Consider the following 17780-nt stretch of genomic DNA (forward strand, 5'->3'; position numbering starts at 1 on the left):
TCTGAAAGATTCATTATCTCGCAACTGAACACAAGCGTTACAACACAGAATAAAACAAGAAATAAATATAAGAAGAACGTAAGAAAAACGGAGGATAATAGAAGGAAAGATATAACAGATAATGAAAAAATCAGAAAGGAGTAGAAAATAAATAGATAAACCAGTATAAGAAAGGGTAAATAAATAACTAAATATAGGCCTTTATAAAGAAATAATTTGGGAAAGGAAGACAAACAGAAAAACGATAATGAGCTAATTAACAATCTGATTAGCATGGTAAAATAATTAAAATCACAATTTAACACATGTCAACGTAAGCAAATGCATACGTCAATTTTCTGTAAAAGAACGCACTTTTATAAACAATTAACAGACTTCTAACATTGTTGGTTGTTTAGACTCACAGCGTCTGTTAAGGTATATGGTGGCTGAGTACAATCACTCACAAGAAATTCATTTTACTAGAAATGGAACTAAAAGTAAAGAAAATATTAGAGGTAAGGAAGAAGGAAAGAGAGCAAACAAAGGACAAGAATAAGGAAATACAAATGATACGTAGTTACAGTGAGTGTTCTTCTGTCATCCACACAATGACTGTTCAGCGGATGACAGATGCGAATGCGACCTGTGAGAGCAGCTGCTCTATCCACATAAATGTTACACTTTTGATATGAATATGTTAATTTCAGCAGCAGGACTACGCTTATACTAGTCACAGTCCTCGTCCTAGTGTTACTATTTTATGTAAATTTTAAAACTCGTTGCGTCAACTCAAATGGTGTGTGAAATAGAATGTTCTCATAGCAACGAGAATTTAACGCTGTTCTGGGTTGTGAGCAGTGTCGACCTACAGGTAGATACTGACGTTTCGGAGAGCATACTGCCTCCATAGCTTCTACCCACAAGTCCAAGCAGAATATCTAAACGCGTCGGTCTGTCCTGTCACCACTTTGATCTTTAAATGTAGTCGGAGAAGTCCAGTTGCGTTAAATTTCCTTCAACAACACGACGAGACATTTTCGATTAGAAATGATTTACACTGAGTTTTCGTGGCACGAAATTGCCTAGTCACTACTTCTGCGTGTATCAAGGCAAATAAAGATATCAAAGCAAGCGATTATCCTTTCTAGCCTCACATTTTCCCCACAATATCCGACATCCTGTCTGTCATGACCTCAGTACCGCCCTCTAGAAATCTCAGCGAAAGTTCTTCTTCTTTACACCCTTGTGCTGAGGTTAAACATCCTGAAATGGGGAGCAAAGTCAACATAACTAAAGCAATTTCGCCCGAAGGGACTGAGGAGAAACATTAAATCTCTTTTCAGGATAGCTCTTATTCCATACAGAAATCGAAATCGGTTTCTCTGGAACACACTCCAGATGCTTTCCCGCTGAGCTAACTTATTATATTTATGATATAAATCTATCATATTTTATTAGTATCTGCTATTTTATTAGGTTATATAAGGACCCTATGTTGGCTGATGAACAAATAATGAGCTGTGTTATGAACACGAAAATTCGAAAACTCTATTAAGAAATGTGTATATTAAGACTTAATGTATCTGCTCTAGTGGCAGTGAATATTAAAAATTGTAAATAATAATCTATAAAGTGATTCTATAAGAAACTGAATTTATAGTCAAATCAGATTTTTGAACGATTTGAAAAACTAATCTTTTACGTGTTTGTTAAGAACTAATTACACGCGGGCTACACTGGTTCTGAGAGCATACAGAGCCCTTACTATTCTATAAAAATTGTTGTCAAATTAGACAACCAACCACATTCTGATGTCACTAAATCACATGCACGAAATAGTCTAGAAGCAGATGTTATGTATTCAGCTATTACAAATCATTATTACGGCTTATGATTACGTACATGGAATATTCGTTACCACATTTGTGTGTGTTTCAATTATAAAATCAATCAATATTAATAAGCTATACGAGCAGACATATATTCATTAAATAAAGAAATATCAATTCAGCAAAATATTAATGTCTCTAAATATTTACTTCTGAAATCACTGTGTGCATCATATATCCGAAAAGACAACATTTGAGAGTCAAGTGCGAATATGTAAAGCGCATAAATATTCAAAAACGGAAATATTTATAAAACGAGTCAGTACGTAGTCATATGCGGTATCACTGCCGAGTTACCGTAGTATAAAGGACGTAATGGTAATTCGTGCTTCACTACGTGGGCGATCGTTCGACTAATAACTGCAACTAACCTGAAATAAAATATACACGATTTTGCATAAATATTACATTTTCAAATTACATGTTTCGCAGTTTCCAAATGTATCAGATGCCCCTAGCAAAACACATTCGGTACTTTGATCGATATTTGTGTTTTATACTACAACGAACGACGAAATATATAAACAAATAAACAAGCTACCTTAATTTATTCAAAGATGTAGGCACTTTTCGAAAAGTTTGTATTTACTTCATTGTCAAGATATTTCCCATTTTATGACATCCGACATGTCATTACCTCAGTAACAACAACACGCAACTTGACACTATCCTCAGCCAGTTTAATCCATATAATTACATTTTTCGTACCTTTTCTATTCTCAAAATATCAGTTTAAGTCGGTGGGCCGTTGCGACATTTTATAACATCCTAATTTTTAAAGGTAAGTGATTTTTACACGTAGCGTAGACCCCAGGACCACCCCTATCGGCGACTGATTATTCAACACATAGCCAGCCCTATCCCGTGTCTAGGGGCCATATCTGGTTGTTCACGAGTTTTGCAGTGTAATGGCAGAATGTGTTCAAAACTAAGTGTAATCTACAAATTTTACGTGTACGATCCTAACGTTCACTGTGCGGCGGTGAAATATTCATTTGGAGGAATTTAAGAAGCCAGATTTTCTTCAGAATCCTTAATCTGCTAGCTGTGACTGCAAAGAACTGCACATTAATAAGTCCATGACACTTAATGACCATTTCTGAGCGTAAGTACAATTACATACTAGCCATAGTTATAATTGTTGATATATAGAATCATGCTTCGTACGCAGTTTGTAGGTCGACTAGTCTACGTTTATAACCAAGTTTTTACGTTTTATATGCCTAGACCTAATCCTTAGGCAGCAGTTTTGTTAGTAATTAAGCCTGCGGAGTCCACGAGTGTTCTTATACTGGACTCAGCTAATTTCAACGATAAAGTCAGCTCTCGAATGGCTTTCTTATGCCTCTGTATTTATTTAGTTTGTAATCGAAGTGCAAGTTTTACTATTTTACTGTTGTCCATTCTGCTGAGGTGGATTAATTGTATTTTCTCAGCAACCATCTATTTTCCACTTACCCAATGAATAGGCCCATAGGCCCTCTATCTTTGATTTTAGTTCTATCTAATCTGGTACAACTTCTGATATGTGTCAAAAATTGTACATTTGAACCTCAACTAATAGGCTCACTGCTTTATCTTAAACCAAGTTTCACTTTCATATAGAATACAAGCAATGGTAGTTGGCATGTTTAGCTCATACAATCTGCATGTGGATGATTTAGGAAATCGATTATTTCATTATTTTTAAAAGAATTTTTTAAAAGTAATATGGAATGATTTCGATAATATTAGCGTTAAAATTTAATTACAGTAGTCGCTTATGAAACTGAGTTCCCATTTTGCAGCGTAACTAAAGACAAAGAGCAATTTAGTGCGTCCGTAACGCAGATTTACAATGTTTGTATGTAAGACCAATAAATTAAGCCGTAACTCTGCTGTATTACTGGTACTACAGGCTGTACCTAAATTATCATCACTGAAACTGAACAGCTCTCTTCATTTTAACTACCGACTTTCAACGTCGATTCTGGTAGCTATAGTAACGAAGAACGTAGCATGTGGTACAGGAGTTGTTTCTGACATGAGACTAGTAACTGTTACTAACTTGTTTATGGCTTATTTATAAGATGCACACAACACAAAACAGGAATCAGAAACACTTTCTTTACTGCAAACCTCTTTTATTATATGTTATCATCAGTAGCAGAAGATATGTTGCATTGGCTAATTTTCAAATCATATGGCGAGCCGCATAAAAAGGTTCTGCGGGCCACATACTCCCCGCGGGCCTCAGGCTCTTGACTTCTAGCATACAGTATGCATTTTAATTTTAAAAAATAAAGAGAACGTTTAGGACGGAAACGGACTGGGAGAAGAGAACGTAGATAGTATAATAATAATAATCAGAATAATAAATATCATAAAACAGGTGGGAAGTCGACTAAAAATAAGGCCAAACGGTGAGATTTTGTGAAGAAATACCCACTTCCACTGAGTTACGTAATCAGTCTTAGTAAAGAATTTGCTATTCACAGCGGTGAGTATGAATATTTCTGTCTTCTGGGTTATTGCGCTGTGTAGTCTGGTCGATGTTTATCAATGTTTCAGAGGTCATACTGCCTCCGTCATCAGGGCGTCATCGCAGCAACCCAGAAGACAGAAATCTTCAATTTGCTATTTATTGATTATTTGCGTCTATTTTCATGATTTCCGTGACGACGTTTAAATAATATTCTCTAAACCACACGTATAAATAGCCTTTCTTTTCCACAGTACCATATCACCATTTGGTCTACTGCTGTTACCTTCATTACTGTTGGACAACAAAGTAGTTCAATGAGTCTCTTCTTCTGGCATTCTCTAAATCGCGTTGCCTCACTCTGCATTAATTTCATGGAAAGATTCAAAGCCCCTGTCTTGCAAGTTTAATTAAATTGTCGAGACAATTAAATCGGAACACGTGCAAAGAAGAGCAAATCCCCGCATAATCTTTCCTATAACAAGCCTTGATTTTGTTTTCAATTTAGCTGCCAGTTGATGTGTCCAAGCTAAAGAAATGAAAATTAAGGTTTTGAAGTTCAAAGAATGTTAATATCATGTCACACAAAGACACTGTATTAAGTGCAAAGTTAGGAAATGTCGAATAACATGATATGAATATTATTTGCGGTGATTTTAAAGGATGTGGCCATGGAATATTTTTAAGTATTGTCCTATTAGTGAGGGCCGAACTTTAAACTTCTGAGGCCCTAAGCTATGCCAAGTTTAAGAGGCCCCAAAAATTTGGAAGTCGATATATATATATATATATATATATATATATATTATTCTGACTGAAGGGGACATTAAAATAAAAGAATAAATAAGGAACTAATGTGTGTGAAAGCGTTATATTAGCACTGATGTACAGAGACAACCGTATAAGCTAAGATTAACAGTACACAACAGATTAATTTAAGTGTTAAAACATTTTACAGGCTCCTCACATCTTGAGGCCCCAAAGTGTGGTTTAGTTGGCGTATATCTAAGCCCTTACACACAATTTTTTTAAAAAAATTGGTTCCCATAATGCGGCTGCAGCAATGTTATTGAGAGCTACCTCAGTAAGATTTTAGTCACAAATACGACGACGAAAAGTTTATTTTTTAAGAGCTATGATGAAAAGCTGCTGTTTGAGGAGAATATTTCACATTTAACTCCACCAGAAAATTATTTAGAGTGTCACGCAAACCGTAATCACACACAGTTTTGCACCATTTTTACAGACAAATTTCATCCAGCAGCTTTTGAGTCAGCTGCAACACCCTATCAATAATTCCAACTTTGTCCAATTTTACATTTTCTTTTACATAAATGTCCATTTCCTGCAGAGTTGGGATACCATTATTGTACATTTCAAAGGGATTCACATCAGATGGGTCGTTATCTGCACTTGCTATGATAAAAGAAGTCGCTAACATAAAACCATAAAGAGAATATTTAGAAAATTGGTTCCTGAAAGCTTCAATACCGAACTCAGGGAGCAGATCCTCTTGCGGGCAGTTCAGAAACTCTGAAAGTGCATCCAGAAGTGTTTGATGGTATGTGGAGAACAGTCCATCCCAACAGTTTCCCAAAAGATCTGGACTAGCGTTCACGAACAGGAAAAACGACAAATCTATGGCAGGAGAAGCATAGAACGGATTTTGAAAATCAAGAAACTTCACTTCGGCAGGTTTGCCGCCTGAATCATACCGGAAAAGCATGTTGTTCCTGTTAAAGTCACCGTGACACAGAACCGCGAGCGGTTCTTCGGGTGCTAGTAGTTCCCTCAGAAGTGCACTACAATCTTCTATCTTTTGTCGCACCCTTATAATTTTATCCGTATACAATCCACCCACATCAAGCTTCATCTCGATAAACTTGTCCAACGCCAACATTGTAGTGTGACGCATGAACTCCGAGTAACCTACAGTTATCGAATTTGATACAGCCTGTTTCCTCACGAAACGCCTTGCATCTCGTATCTGAGTCACAACACGTTGTTCGTATCTACCGAAATCATTCTTCTTCATTACGTAAGACAAAGCATGAAATCTTGCCAGCCCTTCTAGAGCCAATACAATATGATCGTAATCCATTACCATCGTCTTATCCCCTCCAATCTTGTATCCAAGTGTTCTCAAATCCTGTAGTATGATCATGCCGTTTTCAGGATCTGGCGAAACGTAGTAACATTTTGGGAACAAGTCACAAACTGCCGACAAATTATAAGAATGCCTATCTCCACAAGATGACTTAGCGCAAGTCTGAAGCAACAATGGAACTATTTCAGAAAACATCTTGCTTTCGTTAAAAAACTGATCTTCAGAATTTTGTAATGATCTTAGTATTGCATTAGATGGCACTGCTTTCACCATCACACTGTGTACCTGTTTGCTATTGTTGCCTTCTATATGTATTTCTGCCTCATACATGTCCGATGCAGCATGAAATCCTAGTTGAAGTGGATCCACTAACTTAACAGAGCAATCCAAAATTTTATAAGTGATACCATCACTGTCATTTTCTAAATCTTTTATTAAATTTCCTCCTGCGAACTCGAGGTAAGCTGGCACTTCGGCAATTATGGTCTGTTTAATTCTCTTCAGAGAGTCCCCTTGCTGCAGATTACAACTAGTATCAGCCATGTCGTTGTCACCAACACTATAACCTTACCAGTTACTCAATTAGAACAGTTTCACACGCATGATTTTTCAGATGCAGTCTATAACAGGAACCTTCACTTACTAGTATTGACCCTGAAAGATGTTCACTTCTTTAGATCACAATGCAATTTACGACGAACTTATAGTGACAAAATTTAATCTCGGTTAAGGCCTCCCTAATTACAGCGATGTTTACTTGAAGATAACGTAAAACACTGATACACGTATAATGTGACTTTTCTCTGCCAAGTCCAAGTTACGATTTCACACCCGCACACATATTCGAGAGAACGGATCGTTTAAGCTGTAAGCATGGCTGCTTGCTCAGGAAATAATGCGAGCCCTGTGACAATTTCGTACTTCACATTCATTCTGAAAAAAATCTCCATTCTTTGCATTAATTTCCGAAACCGCAAACAGGAATATTGGCCACGACTCTCCAAGTTCCTCGAAATCTTCTTCCTCTGCGGTTGGGTTTCTCCTCGGGGGTCTTTTGAGTTTGTGGCGATGTGTGTGGTTAACTAGCTGAATGAGGTGTCAGTCAGAGGTTGTTTTCGTGATGGGCGAGTATGAGCACAGGGCAAGTTCGTTTCAGGGGCTGGTTCTAGGGTGAACAAGAGACATGAGATCCCCACTTCAAAGTCTAAATCTCCGGGTTCACATGTGTATTTCGTGCTGCTTCGAGACTTTTGCAGAGGAAATAGGAGATGGCCACAAAGTAAAAATAATCAAAGGATGTCGGACGAACTGGTTCAAGCATTGAAGCACATCTGCCTGCTTCAATGTTATAAATTCAAAGGCTGGCGGCCTAGAAGCCCCTAAACTAACTCTCCGGAAGCTTAGTGAATCATACAATATTAAATTTAACCCCGCCTCCAAAGCTCCAAGAGTTTTATAACGAAATCTGTAATTGGACCGATACGTCCCTTCGTGATACTATACGTGTAGAACTCCACAGAAATGAAAATCGTGATTTTCTGTGACAATGGTTCCTTTTACAAAAACCGGTCATGACCCTAGAAAGCACTGTGACCCCTAAGACCGACAGTTAACTTTTTCTTCAAGAAAGGGCAAGGATTAAGCTGTTAATATTTTCATTGCATGCGGGCGTAGCCAGCAATTAGTAACACTGAAAGATGTAGCTGAACTTCACAAAACAATCTTACAATTATATACCACCTGCGTTAAGAATTAATAACTGCATATTTTGCCCTTGTGTTTCGTAAGATTCTCAGAACAAATAGTGATAATTTTCCTTCTTATAGGAATTAGTTAAATTCCAAATTTATTTCTACATTTTTACAGCAACATTATTTGGCACTGCTTTAAAACAACATACAGATGACTTAAAGTTTCAGAGTACACAAAGTTACTTGTAATTTATTAATATGTGTGCACACTAGTTAAATGAACAATATTTGTGATTTCATGGTTATTTTTCAAGTTCTAAGAACACAAAACAGTCAATTTTCTGTAACGTTTCATAGTACTTAAAGAAAATACCAAAAAGTCATGGAAACTAATCGGAGTGGCGGCTACAAGTATCCTTCATCCACCATTTCTTTTATCAATAAAACCAATCTGTAAGTTACTTCTTCCCCTTCCAATTTTAAATTTTCTCTAATAGACTTGTCGATATTTTCTCTCAAAGGCAAACCATCGTTAAACATTTCAAATATCTTGTGAATATGAATTCGCTTTGATGGTGCCGAAGCCACAAAACCAGCTGTTAGAATGTAGCCATAAACTGCATGTCTGGAAAATTCTTCCTTGAAAGCTTCTATACTATACTCAGGTAACAGCTCCTCCTCTGCACAGTCCATAAATTCAGACATCGCCTTCAGGAGAGTCAGATGATAGGAAGAGAACAACTGCACCCGACGTTCAGCCCTGAGCTCGGGACTAGCATTCAGAAACAGGAACAAAGACAAGTCTATTGCTGGAGAAGCATAGTGGGCGTTTTGGAAGTCCGTGAATTTCACTTCGGTAGGTTTCTCGTCTGTATCGTACCGGAAAAGAATGTTATTTATGTTAAAATTTCCGTGACATAGTACTGCAAGTGGTTCTTTTGGAATGAGCAGTTCGCGAATGACACCCACAGTATCTTGCAACAAAGTTTTTAAACGCTCTGCTCCCGAATCATACTTGTCATCTGTGTTACGGTACTTTACTGCAAACATTTCTAGCGGCTGGAGGGCTGCAAACTGCAGAGTCTTCAAGTAAGCATAAGCATACAATTTTTCTCTGGCTTTGTCTTCTGCACGGTATTTCTTTCCTGGTACGACTTCCTGTACCACACGGCTGTAGAAACTCTGAGGGTCCTTCTTCTTCATTGCATACGATAAAGCGTGAAACCTTGCCAGACCTTCCAAGGCAAGAACTATGTGGTTAAAGTCCATAAACTGTGAGTTATTTCTTACAAGTTTGTATCCACTCTGCTGAATATCTTCAAGTACAATCAGGGAGTCCTTAAATTTTCTACATGAATAGTAGCATTTGGGAAATAAAAAGTGCGATTTGCAAAGGTTGCTTGAAGATTCCCGGTTGTAATAAGCAGCTGTAAATGGTGACGAAAGTAATAACGGTATAATATCACTGAACATCTTACTTTCCACATAAAACAGGCGTTTCGAGTCATACATATCTCGAGAACCTGAATTACCCTTAATCGTCTTCACTATTAAGGTCTCTTTTATCACAACCTCACGACTTTCCTCACCATCTAATTTAATACTTCTACTTTCCTCCATCTCTATTTCAGCACGATATGTATCGAACGTCATATTACCTACAGATTTCGAAGACAACAATGACGTGAAGTGGCAATTCAACACTTTGTAACATACGAAGTCTGTATCAGATGGTCCTAACTGGAATGTTTGTCGTCGGGATAGAATGTAAGGCGGTATTTCCCTTGTAAGAACTTGTCTGATACCTTCCAAACTTATTTCAAGATGGTCGTCAAGTCCAATAACGTCATTATCACCCATCACTGGAAGACCTTAAGACACTCCTCACAGCAGTAGCACACTCTTCGTATTTGCGTGGTAACTAACGTCTAAGTTATCAGTTTAACATTCGGAAAGTTTCGTTTCTCTTCGTAAGCTTTTCGTAATAATTATGGCACGTCAGATCAGAGGTTGCTTACAATTGTATCAGTTTATCAAGATAGTTGGTAGTTATATAATTATACAGACAGACATGCATTGTTTACAATGAAATGACGATTGTGTATACTGGGATAAAGAGATGTTACAGACTGACAATGTCAAGAAAATTGCGTAACCGTGGTAACACTGAGAAGAAAGGAAGATATGTATAAAATGTCTCCGTTCATAATACTACGCTGTATGAACTAATTTTTTCATATCCAGGCGAGAAAGTTGCGTAATAAGGATCTTCCTAACTCGAACGTTTCTTTATAGGACTAAAAGATCAAGAAGGGTTAAATTGATTGGTCATGCAGAAACGTGAGAAAAATTAAAAGTGTGTACACAATTTTAATCAAGAAAAAGATCACTGGGGAGACCGAAGAGTAGATGAGGAGATATTAAAGGTTATATTGAGATATAGGGTACATAGATGTCGATTAAGTTCAGCTAGCTTCGAGTAAGTCCAAAAGCATATTGTGAATTCAGTGATGAAGAGAGAACAGAAGTTTAATTTTTTTGAAACACAATAAATACCTCGGAGTAGCCTAAATTAAGCGTTTTTAGAACGTTTCTAGAATTTTCAAAGACAATCATACAAATCATGTCTGAAGGGAATTGGTTGTTATTTGATTCCAGAGAAATGTACAACAGCTTATCAATTTAAAAAAGAATGAGAAAAATCCCTAAGCAATTCTGTCAGACACTTTCAGCCTAAATCAAAATCTCGTCACTGCAAGTAACAGACTAAATTAACAACAGACCTATAACGAAGAGGATCGCTCAATACGAAAACCATTTACTGAATACAACACAACGGAACACAGTTCAAAAGAGTGCAATATTTCGATGTACAACACGAATCTCGTAATTCAAGGGTTTGATATACTAGGACAGGATAATTAAATATATTCGTATTTAATTAAAGAGTTTTGGAACACGCGTAGAAGAAGACGAACAAGAAGAAACATTGAGATTACAAAACATACATTTTACGATTACACATCTCTTTCTAAGACAATTAAAACTTGACAATTATGCGAACAGGTTACATGCATGGAAAAGAGTGAAAAACATTCAAAATTTTGGGAACATACATTATACAAAAACATTAAAAGACAAAAAAATTAATAAACGTTTAAATTAGCTGGTAGTGCGAATCTTAGCGATGGTGAATACACACAAAATTTTGGTAAAAATCTGGATTCTTGTGAACACGGTAATGAATGTTCGGGTTTCGTAAAAAGAGGGTAATTGTAAACTATCTGAACCACTATTAGCTCCTCAAGGAAAATAATACTCTATCCACTAATAATACTACATAATTACACAATTAGCAGACACGAATTTCTAATGAACAATATCTTTAACAACGAATTACTTGCTGCATAATAAGAGTTAAATAATAGTTGCATGCGGGAGTTACATTAAAATGTTCACGCATCAAAATTATTTATTCAAATTAATACAGAAACGGACTAAATTTTTGACTTGTAAACTCACACACGTGCGTACATACACATAAATAAGACAAGACAAGTCGACACGAGCTCAGTTTACGGCAGATGTTTGCTGGTACAGTCAGGTGAGGTAACATTTTAAAGATTACTTTTCCTATGGGACAATAGGTCCAATCTCTCTTCGCGTATTAGCAATATTTAATAACACTGGGTAGTCTAATATTGTTAGCAAACTCCAAACTCTTCTCATTAATTAATTCCAAATGGCAGACATAATTCATTAAACCACACATACTATTATACTGCTGTTTGTAAACTGTAGAGTTCCAATAAATTGATTACCGGTAGGTGTCTCTGGGTGAAGCAAGTTTCATACTAGTAACAAGGTCACGGCGCAACCAATATATTGATCGGGACCCTCTCTTCGTACGCACAACTGCTTATTCTTATGTCTTCGTTAAGTTGTGAGTTATAATCGGGGTCCATCCGACCATCAGCTACACACAGGAGGTAACCTTTATCTTTAAATGTGTCGCTCCTCTGAGTCATCATGCCTTCCTAGGGATCCCCAAAATAACAAACCTTACACATGATTACGTGGTATTCTCTCAAAAGTGTCATACCTACTATCCGATTACCTGCTTTTCTCCCAAGCTATTACCAACAAATCTAAGGTCCGATGACCGACAGTAATATTAAAAACGTTTACTAACAAAACCCAAATTTAAGAAGTTATGAAGTTGTAATCATACCATTTGGACTGACGGATAGCTGCGTTTGTAGTGACGCTCTAAATATTGTACTAACAGAGTTCGATGCCGGTCAGGAGCACTGGGATTCTTCTCTTTACCACGCCCAGACGTGTTGCATAATCCGTCCAGACTCATATTCTTCAAGCACTGAAGGATGTATCTAAGGGAATGAAGGAGAACTAAATACGAAGTTAATTAATCTTCCCATGTAGGATATGCAGGCATATCTATAAATACTTCTGAATATATTGATTTGCGTTGTGATTTTGATTCGGTCAGGCAGAAAATATAACCGGAAGTGTCATTATTTAGCGAGAACTATTTTAATAATTTTACCTAGAACCAATAATCAAACTTATAATCGTGTTTAAGAAGTTTTACTTGAAAATAAGTATGCTTGCCAGACAATAAATTTTATATGAATACTCTGCAAGACAGAAGCAATGACGCGTGAATACTGAACATTAATAGAACAAACGTTTAATACATAGAAAAATTTCCGTATCACAAATTATTCAACAGACATAAGTCTGGTCAGTATATCTGTAATTCCTCCAATTATTCTTCTAAAAATGTAATGTGATTTATATTCGAGGACGCATTAAATAAGGAAACACTGAATGTCTTTGCAGATCTGTAAGAACACACAGCTCTGATAAACTTGCTCAGATCAGCATTGACAAATTTCTGTTAAGCGTTTCACGCTAAGTTTCAAGTTATTGCGTTCGTCTAAACTCTGATGTTGAATTGCCAGCGGTGGCATGGACAATGGATACCTCGATCCGTCTCACCACGAATATTTCATGTGATATACCTGCACAGCGAATTCTCACTGGCGAATGGCAGCATTGTGCACAGCATAACTAAGTGGTTGCTCCCTACCCACAAATCACGAGGTCATGGTCACACACAAACAATGCCATACAGGACAGTTTCATTTGCGAAAGATAAGTCTGACCGAAGTGTTTGCATAATAACACATGCGTTAACACTGATTAATAATTTATTGACTTTATTTTTGAGGTTTTATTCACTAGTAGGATTCAAACCAAGAACCACTTCAAGACTAACACAGATCCAGATTAACAAAAATGTGTACAGCTGTATGTCTCAATATCCTTATTCCGTTTATTAATTAAATTTTACTTTGTTTCCTTTGTGTGTGTCACAGCAGAATTTTGTTTCATAAATACGAAAGCTGCATGTCACACCGTTAAAGAGAGTGTAGAAATAAATATGCAGGCGCACGATATCAGTAAAGATGTCGGTTTTGATCTCCTGGGACGTAACGACGTGTAAGGACCGACGTTTCGGAGAAACGTACTACCTACAGAAGACGAGAACAGACATTTATGAAGGTTTTCACCGTGGAATGTTCTCCACTTCCTGCTAAATTTCACGCAGCCTCAATCAATGCACTTCCCTAACAGCGAGGAGACAAAGAATTACTTAATTAACCGGTCAATTAATTCATTGGAGAAGCATGCGTTTGATAAGAGTCAGTAGAACGAAGAACTGAGAACAAAGGTGGGTGAACTGTTCTGTGCTAGATTTTGCATGTTTTCGACGAAATGAAGGGCTCTCTCAGCACGAAATTCATTCTTACGGTCAATAATTTTTTAGACAATTTTTACCCTTAAAGGGCATTTTAACAGTCTTTAATACTGGAACAAAACAAGAAATATCTTGTATACTTCGCCACCTCTTGACATTCATTCAAGAATCGATTTCGTAATTTTTTCTGTTTCTGTTTCAAAAAATCAATTTATGAACGTATCAACTACCTCTGATATTCCTTCAGAAGTAGGCGATATTAGAAACAGTCAAGTTACGATTTGTCTATGGCTTGAGTTTGAAATTAATTATATGCAGCGTACAGCCAATTAAGCGTGATTAGCAGTTAGATGTTTCAGGCTACGTCGAAATGTGTATATTCAGTGCACGAGCCAGGAGGTTCCTGTGCAAATTACCGCTCCAGCCGCAATATGCGTGCCAAGACAAATACGAGAGAAAGCAGAGAGCCTTCTCCGTTACAGTCAAACTCATCACCATGACACTGAGCTTCTGTTTTTCTAAAAGCTCGATTGAATTTCAATTTTGTATCGTGTAAAATTATATATTTTGCCATTTTTTGCAATTAATTATTTTAACAGCCTATAAAACAACGAAACTAGCAAGATACGACTGGGAGAAGGAAAAAGACGTTTATATTTATAATAATAATATTTGTGGGACTGTGTAGGGACATATTTGACCGCGTTCAGCAAAAGACGGTGTTAGTCTGTCCCGCTGTTTGTGTTGCGACGTTCAAAGATTTTGCTGTGACTTTGAAGAGATATGAAGTGACAGCTTGAACTAGAAAAACCTTCGTGCAGAATTTTTAATCGACTAGCAAACTCAATACTTATCGGTGGGATACAGACAGACGGACATAATGCTATAAGTTAGTCTTTCCTCAAAACCCAACGTCAACTTTGACACACAGTCATCTCGGGGGTATGGGGTGGAGGATAAAAGATACTTGGCTGGGGATTGGCACCCGCCAGCCACAACATCAATCCTTAAAACAAGGCAGAACAACTGTTGAGCGCAGTGCAATATATCATCACGAATGATATGTATATTTTTATTCTGACTTTGAAATCCAATACATTACATACTTCTGTAATTGTATGAATTCGTTTCCACAACCCAACATGCGTTATATTCAATATTTTATTAAAATCGTTCCATCACATACTTTTATTAAAACTATCAAACTTAATGACACGAATGTTCCTTTTTATTATGGATCACATGTTTGACGCCCTTTTATACTTGAAACAGACGTTTGAATGCGACATGTTTGAAATACGTCTGTCATTTCAGACAATGAAACATAAATATTGAATATTATAACTGAAATATTACGACATATCAGTCAGATATTGTAGCTGTGTTTATTTTTTGGTGTTGCTGAACACGACTACATACAAATAAAACAAAGCAAACAAGAAATAACTTATGGAAGCGCTGTAACATGAACGAAGCTATAGCCTTGATAACGAAATACCACGTAAACCATATTTATGAGATAAGTCGTTTTACATGAATGCACTGGGTATCATTCAATTAGCTGCACAGTAATTTACAAATATATTTGACAGAAAGGGTATTTAAAGAGGTTGTGGCTCACATACTCTTTCAGTATTGGCCAAGAATAGAATAAATACAATTAATTTCCTAGTAAAAGCAGTTGCCCCGAAATAATATTCGAACCAGCCGCCTTACGAATTTAAGTCAAACGCTTAACACCTAGCTCGGCATTCAATTTTGTCTGAAATTACTTTTACTATTATCATAATAATAGCTTACAACAGTCAAGGCACTTGGTACCTCTTCTTTAAACTCCCAAAGTCTTTCACAGTCTTAAATTCAATTGATTTATAGGTTTAATTATACAGATATTTTGAAATAAATTATTCGTGGAGATAGGCTTTTGAACCTTTATCATACTCAAACTACAGATTTGCTTCTTCCAAGTGTGACATAAAAGGTTTTCTGAAAGAATTATTTTCGGCGCACATATTTCACTGTGACGTCGTTTCATCGGCTTCTGTTATAAAATACAAGATCCCACTCCACATTTACCATCTTAGTACGACAAAATTTTACGCATTTTGCAAGCCCATCTCTTCAATTCTCTTCTCATTTCTACTTCCCTCTCATGTATTTTCTCATCCGGCTGTTTCTTTTTGTTTCCTAAGTACTTTTCTATTCTCTCTTCTTATTTTTATTCTCTTTCAAACCACTTCACCTACTACAGAATCACCCCCTCCTCAAGGTGAAGTTGGCCACTTAATGCATAATACATCCAGTTAACCACAGTCAGCATAAGTAGGTCGTAATGAACTTCTTCCATTTAGCATTGCATGTTCGTGTGGCGCTGCCATTCAGAAGCCAAGATGATGAAATCTGGTTATAACAAAGGATATACTTCCCTTTGTCCCAATGATAGTTCAGTCTTGGATCTGCGAGGTTTCCTCTGCTGTAGTTCGAATTTAGCATCCTTCCTTGTGTTCTGTGTGTTGCTTACGGATTTGTGTGTAGGGCTAGAGACATATCTGACAGCTAATTACCTCCTCCTCACAGGAAACTGAACAACATTAATCGCAGAAAGCGACGATACATCAAATAAAAAATATCCTACAGCTTCCAGAATAGAGCATCGGGTAACACACAAACACGACTTGGAAAGCACTCAAAAGCACTTTGGTGTATTTTATTTCATATATTATATAATTCTTTTGTATTTTAATAATTAAAAACCATTTATGATATACAGTATGCCCATTTTTGTTATACATTATATATGTGTATACCAAATGGAAGTACGTTTTACTGGTTCCCTAATCGCTTGAGGGAACACTTTTTTCCATTTGTACAGAAAGGGAAAAAATATCTGTAGTCCATTACCTGATAAAATACTGTATATTTTTTTAAAACTTTTTTCCTTTTATAGAGACTTCATTACCTAAAAATGTTAAAGTTGATATAAGACTGTGTCTCTGAAGTGAATTGAAATATTTATTTTCAACCTGTCACGGATTCATGTGCGTCCTGACTAATCAGGGCCGTGTTCATTTTCCGGCTCGTGTGCCTCCGAAAGTGTGGACGATTTCACGAACAACCGGGGTCGTGCGTGGGCTGGGGTTCGCAACAAAGGCGGTTCGCACCAGCTATAGCCTCCGGAACACGAGCCGAGCGTAAGTAGTCTGAAAGTACCTTTTCCAGGATGCTCCTTTTCACCACGAAAACTTGGGTTCAGTCCCGACTGACCTAACGGCAAGCGTGTTAGACAAAGTGGCACTGGGGTAAGATTTCTTCACACTGATCAACACGTAGGATGTTATGAAAACTAAACTAACCAATCTTGGATAATTTAAGCTGCTGAATACGAAAATCACATTAAAATTTGTCGATTGGCTCCCGTTTTTTAATTATTGTGGGGGTCTCATATTAGCGAGTTACACTACATTATTATCAGTTTTAGTACCACCGCGTTCTTAAAACGTGGCCAGCAACAGCCACCCCTCTCTGCATTATGTGGAAAGTTGTTGCCGCCTCAAATGCATCTTCAACTCTTGCAGTATTTGTCGAATCCGACCAGGTACTGGGAGATTTGTTCTCGGTTAACGGTTCTCTGTATTTGTGTCGTGTAACATTAATATGCCCCGTACTTGTGTAAATAGTCCGGATAACTTCTGTTACGTATGTGGAGAAGTCACGTTTGCTTCAAGAAAGTGTACGTTAACTAAGCCATGAAAGAGGCTTACGAATTGTACTTTGGATGTAAAGTAGGCTATCAGGACAAGAACTGGTCCCCACACATATGCTGCACTACCTGTTCATCAAATCTCAACGCGTTTGAAATGTAAGG

General features: G+C 37.0%; 3 protein-coding genes across 9 annotated transcripts in view; all 3 read right to left on the minus strand.

Moving 5' to 3' along the window:
- SK (small conductance calcium-activated potassium channel) overlaps window positions 1-17780 on the minus strand; it is a 349222-nt gene that overhangs the window by 202152 nt on the left and 129290 nt on the right. The gene's annotated exons all lie outside the window — the stretch shown is intronic.
- LOC110836597 (uncharacterized) lies at window positions 5185-8150 on the minus strand. The gene has a single exon (XM_087350019.1). It carries the CDS (start codon window positions 6980-6982, stop codon window positions 5573-5575), a length of 1410 nt encoding a protein of 469 aa, XP_087206145.1. The 5' UTR covers window positions 6983-8150; the 3' UTR covers window positions 5185-5572.
- On the minus strand, window positions 8250-10129 carry LOC110836596 (uncharacterized). The gene has a single exon (XM_022077942.2). It carries the CDS (start codon window positions 9988-9990, stop codon window positions 8536-8538), a length of 1455 nt encoding a protein of 484 aa, XP_021933634.1. The 5' UTR covers window positions 9991-10129; the 3' UTR covers window positions 8250-8535.

The sequence above is a fragment of the Zootermopsis nevadensis genome, unplaced genomic scaffold, assembly GCF_977971745.1.
Source record: "Zootermopsis nevadensis isolate Lab colony 2312 unplaced genomic scaffold, Znev_1.0 Znev_ptg000002l, whole genome shotgun sequence".
NCBI lineage: Eukaryota > Metazoa > Arthropoda > Insecta > Blattodea > Termopsidae > Zootermopsis > Zootermopsis nevadensis.

Bases quoted from the DNA above. Each gene is read 5' to 3' on its own strand.
- LOC110836597 (XM_087350019.1), bottom strand. From the start codon at position 6,982: ATGGCTGATACTAGTTGTAATCTGCAGCAAGGGGACTCTCTGAAGAGA.
- LOC110836596 (XM_022077942.2), bottom strand. From the start codon at position 9,990: ATGGGTGATAATGACGTTATTGGACTTGACGACCATCTTGAAATAAGT.